The sequence below is a fragment of the Lactuca serriola genome, chromosome 7, assembly GCF_051521515.1.
Source record: "Lactuca serriola cultivar US96UC23 chromosome 7, Lser_US96UC23_V15, whole genome shotgun sequence".
Taxonomy (NCBI): Eukaryota; Viridiplantae; Streptophyta; class Magnoliopsida; order Asterales; family Asteraceae; genus Lactuca; species Lactuca serriola.
The window spans coordinates 146,433,697-146,443,885 of NC_136414.1; the positions used below are offsets into that span (position 1 = coordinate 146,433,697).

At 35.2% G+C, this 10,189-nt stretch overlaps 1 protein-coding gene across 1 annotated transcript; it reads left to right on the forward strand.

The window, feature by feature from the left end:
* Positions 1–599: 599 nt before the first annotated feature.
* LOC145063224 (premnaspirodiene oxygenase-like) lies at positions 600–2,470 on the forward strand. Its single transcript, XM_079010815.1, has 2 exons — positions 600–1,584; positions 1,711–2,470. The coding sequence occupies exons 1-2, from the start codon at positions 691–693 to the stop codon at positions 2,335–2,337; spliced, it is 1,521 nt and encodes a 506-aa protein (XP_078866941.1). The 5' UTR covers positions 600–690; the 3' UTR covers positions 2,338–2,470.
* The last annotated feature ends 7,719 nt before the right edge of the window (positions 2,471–10,189 follow it).

The following is a 10,189-nucleotide window of genomic DNA, read 5'->3' on the forward strand; positions in this document are numbered from 1 at the left end:
AGGAACAAGAAAACGCACATTAGCGACGAATTATTAGCGTAGACGTATTTGCAGAGACATGCCGCCGGCGACACGCCCTATCATTTGCAGCAACAGCCGTGGCCGCTAATGGCCCCAGTTCTTGTAGTGCTTGCCAGGGCATAACCAATATACGCCAAGAGTGGGCTTTGGCCCACCTACATAAAATTAAAGTTATATATATATATATATATATATATATATATATATATATATATATATATATATATATATATATATATATATATATATGACATTAAAATATATATTTTTGTTAAATAAAAAGAATTTGGCTTATGTATTAAGAATACATTTTCAGATTACACTTCATTTTATATTGTTTTAATGATGTAACATGGTCTTCTATGTATCCCAATGTGGAGTCAAGTTCCGATAAGCTTGTCAAGGAAAGAGATAGGTCCCAAACTCATTTACGTATTATTGGACCATCGAAACAACGAGATCCTTGCTTTTCTAAACTCCATGATCAATAATGCGTATCTATTAATTATAGATTTAACACATCTTGGTATTTTACATGATACGATAAAATAGTACCTCAGCTGACAACAACAGCAAGATATGGCAAAATGTCAAAAAAATGGTTTCTCATATGTCTATAATTACTGGTTGCTCCTCTAAAAGAATTGCAAAGCATTACCATTGCAAAGCATGTCTTTGTCAATGAGCCTCGTAGTGACTTTCTTATTTTTGTTCATTCTAGTTAAGTTATTCAAGAGATATAGCTCAGGGAAGGTGGGTAGCAAATTGCCATCAGGTCCATGGAAGCTGCCTTTCATCGGGAACATGTTATCGATGATTAGTTCACAACTACCACATCAAGTTCTTAGAAATCTGGCCAGAAAACATGGTCCTTTGATGCATCTTCAACTCGGAGAGATATCTTATTTGGTTGTTTCGTCTCCTCAAATAGCTAAAGAGATACTCGTAAAGCACGATCTCTCCTTTGCCAGCAGACCTGAACTCCTAGTCTCCAAAACCGTGTTGTACAACTCCTCAGACATCGCATTTTCACCCTATGGCAATCACTGGAGGCAGATGCGCAAGATTTGCGCCTCGGAACTCCTCACCGCGAAGAAAGTCCAGTCATTTTCGTCAATTCGGGAGGAAGAGGTCGGTGCTCTGATGAACAGTATTCTTTCATCTGCAGGATCTCCTGTAGATCTTTGCAAACATTTTTTCACGTTCATGAATACTGTAACATCAAGAGCTGCATTCGGTAGGATCTATAAGGACCAGGATCTATTGATTGAGTGTGTACAAGAACTTGCCGTTCTGGCTGGAGCTTTTGATATAGTCGATTTGTTTCCTTCGTATAAGTTTCTTCATGTTTTTACCAGTATGGGGTCCAAGTTAAAAACCCTTCATCGAAACCTAGATATGACCCTAAACAGAATCCTCGACGACCACAAGAACTCAGAAGATACAGATGGATGTAAAACTGGCATGGAAGATGAAGATTTTCTTGATATTCTGTTCAGACTTAAAAACAGTGGGGAGCTTGAGTTTCCATTCACAACCGAGCATATCAAAGCGTTGGTAGTGGTTAGTATACACGACGCGCATTTAGATAGACTCAATAATTTGTGTTTTTCATGTGTAATGACTTCTTGTCTTCACTCTAAAATTAACGTGTCCTGAAGAACTGAAGTTCGGCTGGTTTGTATGCAGGATGTTTTCTCAGCTGGAACAGATACGTCTTCAACAACAATGGAGTGGGTCATGTCAGAACTTGTAAGAAACCCGCGAGTGATGAAAAAGGCACAAAATGAAGTTAGAGCAGTGCTAAATGGAAAGAAAGAAGTACATGAAGCAGATATTCAAGAATTGAAGTATCTAAAACTAGTGATCAAAGAGACGATGAGATTACATCCATCACTTCCCCTGTTGCTTCCTAGAGAATGTCGGGAAAGTTGCGAGATTGATGGATATGTGATACCGGTGAAGACGAAAGTGATTGTTAATGCATGGGCTCTTGCAAGGGATCCTGAGTATTGGCATGATGCTGAGTGTTTTTTACCTGAAAGATTCGAAGACAATTGTTATGATTTCAAGGGAAGCAAGATGGAGTATCTTCCATTCGGAGCAGGAAGGAGAATCTGTCCAGGAATTTTATTTGGTGTCGCTAATGTTGAGCTTCTTCTTGCAAGCTTACTCTATTACTTCAACTGGAAACTCCCTGATGGGATGAATATTAGAGATTTAGATATGAAGGAGAAATTTGGTGCTTCGGTTGGGAGAAAGACGAGCTTGCAACTGATTGCAGCCCCTTATGATCTCAATTGCGGGGACTCCTAAAGTGCACCAGTTAAGATCATCATGTATTTGGTTCTTCAGGTCTATAGTACGTACCTTATTCAAGATTTTCGTCATATTCGAAATTGCATTGTTTAAAAAGCAAGGAACTATAACAAATTTATATATATTCTCTTTGTCATTATGTTCTTAGTTATGTGCTGTAAACTAACTATTTAAACTGTCTACAACTTAACCTAATCTACTTTATATAGAATGATAAAATCGTCGGTTTTTTTTTTCTTTTGTTTTTCAATAAAAAAAGAAGTCCCAACTAATTAGATCGATATTTATGTATAGCAACCTTAAAATTATACAAGATCTTCAAATCTTGTGAATCTAGGCCAAGATATCATCAAACTATCGTTGAATTCCATGAGTTTTCTACGAGAGCATAGTAGTTGACAACAAGGAATTACCAAAAACGTTGTGCTTTGATATTTATTTACTAAAAAACAGTAGTTCAGATATAATTATAATTACTTTTTAATTAATTCATTAAGAATTTTAATTTTTTTTCTTGGGAGGACCATTTCGGTTGAGTCGTAGGTGTCCATCCAAAACCCATCGTCCATCGCTTCTTGGCCTTATCGCTCAAAGCCGTCAAGATCAGAAGCACTTTCCTGTGAATTTATTTCACATTTGTTTGGTTCCTCAGCAGATGGCTCCAGCAACCTACCATGGATTCAACAGAAGAGATGCGACAAAGTTTTCATTTTTATTCGCATGCAGCAAAACATTCACTAAATAAATTACTCAGGTTATAAAGGCAAAATTACAATTTTCCGGTGACGTGTCTATAACAAAAATCAAAGTCCCTTAATATTTTTATTCAAGAAAAAAAAAATTAGCGACCAAAAAAATCACAGGTAAAGGTTAGAAATGTCGCAAGTAAAGAGTCGTCGGTGCTGCACTCGTTATTGCTCAAACTATCGCCGGTAAAAATATTTGTCACCGCTAATGCTCTTGTTCTCGGTAATACCCACCGTCGTCGCTAATAACCTTGTCGCCAGTAATAACGTTTTTTTTATTATATATTTTTTGTAAATCAATACATTTGGGTGCAAAAAAACCGACACGTAACGACATTAAATGTAGAAAAAAAAATTACATAACATCCGATTACGTACCAAACAGTGTTATAATTTCTTACCAAAATAAACAACCAGAGTGTTATAATTCCTACAAATACCAAAATGTCACAATAAGTCTAACATACAAAAGATAAACAAATTATCCGACGAACCCTTGTCCCCGTTCCACACGTTTCTTCCTTGATCTTTCCCCGATTGAAAAAACACATAAAGTTCCTCCCTACATGCTGAGTCGTTGAGCATTGTCAGAAGATTTTCCAACTATATAATAAATAACAACATATAAAACAAACTATCAAATATTAAAAAAAAAAAAAAAAAAACTACAAAAGTACATTGCTATTTTTTAAAATTAAATACAAGAAATACCAAAAATACATTGATATTTCTTGCACTTGGGACAAAAACAAAATTACGAAATCAAGATGCATTTATTGATGCCAAAGTACATTGCTAATTTTAAACTAGAGACAAAAAAACTAAAGTACATGTTGGGTTTTATAGAAAGCAAAATTGTACAATACGGAAAACGATTAACAATTAAAAGGGCCAATGCATCCTATTATGTATATACACCTTGATAGCAACATACAATGAACAAGTAAGCTATCTGAACCTTAGTGTAATTCAAAAATTGCAAGTTTAAGACTACATACCTTTTGATTTGTTATTGTGAACAAATAACACCAATCCTTGTAGTTGTGAAGCTTGGAAATACTACCACCAAAGAGATGATGCCTCTAATGGTTTTTGCCCAAACCCTAGAAACAATAACACAAGAGGAGAGAGGATGAAGTAGAAAAATTTCGGCTACAGGACGAGTAAAAGAAGTGGACGAAAACATGAACCCAATGGGTCCTATTTATAGCTGATAAAGCATCTTTGGATAACCGTAATTTGAAATATGGAATTCAAAGGGATTCTTTTTAATGAATACATCCGACATTGAATCGATTAAAATCCAACATAGCACCCATAGGTACATAAGAAATGTATTGAATCGATTCTTTTTAATGAGTAGATCCGATTGCAACTTCAAATATGGAATTCAAAGGGATCAAATAGGAAAGGATACTCTGAATCATAGAACTCTAATGAAATACATGATCAACCAACATTTATCGAATTTGAAAAAGATTTAGAAGAGATGGTTTGATCCTCTTATTTTTTTTTTCTCGAACCAAGAGATCAATGAATCGGGATCCTGATGCATATAGATACAAATGGTCCACTAGGAGCAAGAATTTCCAGGAACATTTCGTTTTTGAGCAGAAGAGCCGTTTTCAAGTAGTGTTCGATCGATTACGTATTAATCAATATTCGATTGATTCGTTTGAGATTATCGACAAAAAAGATTTGTCTAAGCCACATCGTTTCTTTTTGTCCAAGTTGCTTCTTTTTTGTCTAACTCACTTCCTTTTTTGTTTGTTAGTTTCGGAAATATCCCCATTCATAGGTCCTAGATCTACATCTATGAATTGAATGGTCCGAATGATCCACAGTTTTTAGAATCCATAGGTCTTTAAATCATTCATTTGAAAAAATTGAAACCCTTCTTATTGGATGATCATGATATTTCCCAAAAATCTAAATTCTTGATCAATGGAGGAACAATATCACCATTTTTGTTCAATAAGATACCAAAGTGGATGATTGACTCATTCCATACTAGAAATAATCGCAGGAAATCCTTTGATAACACGAATTCCTATTTCTCAAGGATATTCCACGATCAATACAATTGACTGAATCCCGTGAAATCATTTCATAGAAGTTTATTGAGTTCTTCTTTTTATAAAGCAAATCAACTTCGATGCTTGAATAATCCATCACTTCTGCTTCTATTGTAACAAAAGATTCCCTTTTTATGTGGAAAAGGCCCGTAACAATAATTATGATTTTACATATGGACAATTCCTCAATATATTTTTCATTCACAACAAAATATTTTCTTTGTGGGTCGATAAAAAAACATGTTTTTTGGGGGAAAGATACTATTTCTGCAATCGAGTCATAGGTATCTAACATATTCATACCCAAGGCTTTTCCACAAAGTGGTAACGAAATGTATAACTTGTACAAATCTTTCCATTTTTCAAGTCGATCCAATCGATTCGTTCGTAGAGCTATTTACTCGATCGCGGACATTTCTGGAACACCTCTAACAAAGGGACAAATAGTCAATTTTGAAAGAACTTATTGTCAACCACTTTCAAATATGAATCTATCTGATTCAGAAGGGAAAAACATGTATCAGTATCTCAATTTAAATTCAAACATGGATTTGATTCACACTCCATGTTATGAGAAATTTTTACCATCCGAAAAGAGGAAAAACGAAGTCTTTGTCTAAAGAAATGTGTTGAGAAAGGGTAGATGTATAGAACTTTTCAAAGAGATAGTGCTTATTCAACTCTCTTAAAATGGAATCTATTCCAAACATATATGTCATGGTTCCTTACTTCGACAGGGCACATATATCTAAAGTTTTTATTTTTTGATACTTTTTCAGACATATTGCCGATACTAAGTACCAAGCTGCGACTGTTGTTTTCTTGATCTACCCAATTGGTCAAGGAAGCTTTTCTGATGGTATGCCTCTAGGAATTTATGGTACTTTCAACTTCATGATTGTATTCCAGGATGAGCACAACATCCTTATGCACCCATTTCACATGCTATGCGTAACTAGTGTATTCGACGGCTCCCTATTTAGTGTTATGCATGGTTCTTTGGTAACCTCTAGTTTGATCAGGGAAACCACAGAAAATAAATCTGCCAATGAAGGTTACATATTCAGTCAAGAAGAAGAAACTTATAATATCGTAGCCGCTCATGGTTATTTTGGCCAATTGATCTTCCAATTTGCTAGTTTCAACAACTCTCGTTCTTTACATTTCTTCCCAACTGATTGCCCTGTAGTAGGTATCTGGTTCACTGCTTTAGGTATCAGCACTATGGCTTTTAACCTAAATGGTTTCAATTTCAAACAATCGGTAGTTGATTGTCAAGGACGTGTAATTAAGACTTGGGTTGATATCATTAACCGTGCTAACCTTAGTATGGAAGTTATGCATGAACGTAATGCTTATAATTTCCCTCTAGACTTAGCTGCTATCGAAGCTCCATCTGCAAATGGATAAGACTTTTGTCTTATTGTAAATGTATAGGAGTTTTTGAACGAAAAAAGGAGCAATAACGCCCTCTTCATAAAACAAGAGGGAAGCTATTGCTCCTTTTTTTTATTATTATTTAATAGTATTTGCCTTACATAGTTTCTTTAGAAATAACAAGGTTTTTTGTTTGGTTCGATTAACATGTTTTATCTTTGTATTAATTTAGAGGTTTATATATTATATTCCCAATGTTTTATGAAGTTTGATTTACAATTGAATTTCAATCTAAAATAAATAAAAATGAAAATTTTTATTATTTATTTCTTTGATTTCAGAAATAAGAAAGAAAATAAGAAAGAAATAATATGCACTTTTTTTCTGTTAATGGAAAAATCTAGAAATACTAGATAATAGTAGAGGGGCGGATGTAACCAAGTGGATCAAGACAGTGGATTGTGAATCCACCATGCGCGGGTTCAATTCCTGTCGTTCGCCCAAATTTAATTTATTTTTTTTAAATTATTCGCTACAAACGGATTTTTTTAGTGAACGTGTAACAACTTCCTCCTATTTTTTGTTTTGTAAAGACGAAGAAAGAAATTCTATTTCATCTCCTATTTACTACGGCGACGAAGAATCAAATTATCACTATATTTATTCTTTTTTCTACTTCTTTTTCCAAGTGAAGATAACCCAAGAGGTTGTGGGTTGTTTTCTCCCAATTGGGGCCCTCCCTTCACCACCACTATGTGGATGGTCTACAGGGTTCATAACTACTCCTCTTACTACAGGGCGCTTACCTAGATAACGCTTAGATCCGACTCTACCCAAACTTTTCTGGTTCACCCCAACACTCTGTACTTGTCCGACTATTGTTGAGCAGCTTTTGGATATCAAACGGGCTCCTCAGAAGGTAATTTTAATGTGGCCGATTTCCCTTCTTTTGCAATCAGTTTCGTTACAGCACCCGCTACTCTAGCTAATTATCCACACTTTCCAAGCGTGATTTCTATGTTATGTATGGTCGTGCCTAACGACATATCGGTTGATGTAGATTCTTCTTTTTTATCAATCAAAATCCCTTCCCAAACTGTACAAGCTTTTTCCAAAGCATATGACTTTCTGGATGTACATGGTGATATCTATACAGATGGATCTTATATATATATATATATATATATATATATATATATATATATATATATATATATATATATATATATATATATATGGTATAATGAAGTACCACGTGGGTGGATATATAGGAATCAAAATCTACCGAATCACTCATGTTATGATGTTCTACATCCTACGTCTTCCCGTTCCATCATCTGGCTTATGTTCTTCATGTAGCATTCAGACCGGATGACTCTATTAAATTACGTTGATACTTCCACATATTATGGGTAACGTAGAAGACATCTCTATTTTTCCTCCCGGGAATCTTTAGAATTACCACTGCTTAGCTTTCAATTCGCCTCTGACCATCAAATGAAATGTGAATTATCCGTCCTCTTCTCTTTGAAAGAAGGGGCGCTTCCGGTTCTGTCGGTGCTTGAAACAATTTTGTCTTCTCCATATTACTATATCTCTAGAGTCAATAATTTTATATGCGGAACTACTGAACTCAATCACTTGCTGCCGTTACTCTTCAGTTTTCTATTGAGGTCTATCCTGTAGAGGTACTCAAATTGGATCAGTGATCGATTTCTAGGTTTCGTCGTAAACCTAATTGGTTACTTCTAATTATGTAAATCAATAGTTCAAACCGCACTCAAAGGTAGGGTATTTCCCATTTTTATAGGAACTTCTATACCAGAAACAATGGTATCTCTAATTATAGCCCCCCTGGGATGTAAAATATATCTCTTCTCACCATCCCTATAGTGTATGAGACAAATGTATGCATTTCGATTCGGGTCGTATTCTATGGTTACGATTTTACCATATATGTCTTTTTCATTCCGTCGAAAATCTATTTTACGATATAGACGCTTATGGCCTCCCCCTCTATGCCCTGCGGTAATGATTCCTCTGACATTACGACCTTTACCACAATGATGTTGTCCATAGATCAAATTATTTAGTGTATTGGATTTCACTTTACTGTCTATGGCTCCATTGTGTGTGCTCGGGGTAGAAGTTTTGTATAAATGTATCGCCATGCTATTAAGTATTTTGATTTAAACTCTTTTCTTTCTAAGAGGTGGAATAGAATAACCCGGTTGAAGCGTAATGATCATACGCCTGTAATGCATTGTCTGTCCCATAATGGGTCCCATTCTTCTAGCCTTTCCCCGAAGTCGATGACTATTCATCGTGATTACCTTGACACCAAAGAAGAGTTCGACCCAATGCTTTATTTCTGTCCTAGTTGATCCTGATTCGACATTAGAAATATATTGATTTTTCCCCAATAACTGAATACTTTGGTCTGTAAATACTGCATACCTGATTCCATCCATAAATCGATTTGATTCCCTATGAGTTTTAGTCTCACTAAGACTACTAATTCTTAATATTCATATAGTATGATATCAATATACCACATCAATTTGTTATGCATGGATGATGGGATTTCATTGATATAGAGTTAATTCCAAAAGAGTTATTGGAGGGTCCCATTGGCGTGTATCCGGTAGGAATTGTACCTACAAATTCGCAAATTATGAGTTGGGTGCTTTACCCATTCAACCATGGATGCTTAGCGGGTCATAGTGAATGACCAAATTCCAATTCAAATGGAATCTTTCAACTAAAGCAATGAGATGCTTAAATTGAATTCTTTTATTTCTAATAAATAAGGAGGAATTTAATGACATGACATGAATTCAAGACCTAGATATTAGAATTAAGAGAGATCAAGAATTCTCACTATTTCTTAGATTCCTGGATCCAATTCAATTCAGTGGGATCTTTCATTCACATTTCTTTTCCACCAAGAACGTACCTGATTAAATCCATATATTATGGACATTGCGTTTATCCCGGATTATTTTGAAATTGTCATTTATTTATATTCATCCATCTCAAACTCTCCAAAAACAAAAAAAAAAAAAATACCATTTTGGCTGGCTCATTATCCATCAAATCCTATAGCAATGATGGAATTTCGATTCCATGAATCTTTTACTGGAGTCTATTGATGGGTTTTAGCTATAAGAACATCATATGTGCTCATACAAACCCTAATGCTTGGATCTAGGTTCCTCTATTGTACATGCAATTTATCCAAGACTATAAACCCTAGATCTAGCATATGATAATCAATATAACATATAATTAGGGTTTAGATCATACCTTGATTGTTATGTAGCAATAACAATCTCAAATCCTCCTTGTAATAACTTTAGAAAGCTTAGAGCCACAAATGTCACTCATCTAATCGTTCACAAACACCAAGAGCAAGAGGATGAAGAAGAGAAGAGAAGGGGGCTGCCCAAAAACGTGTGGAAACCCTAGAAGGAAGCTTGTCCACGTTTTTGAGGCATAAGGGCTCTTTAAATAGTGAGGCTATTAGGGTGTTATCTAACAAGGATACCTTAATTTGGATGCCTAGGCCCTAAGCAACCCATGGACTCCTTTCCTTAAAGGCCTTAGATGATTTCTAATGGGTTTCCCATAGAATTCGTCCACTCCTCTAAT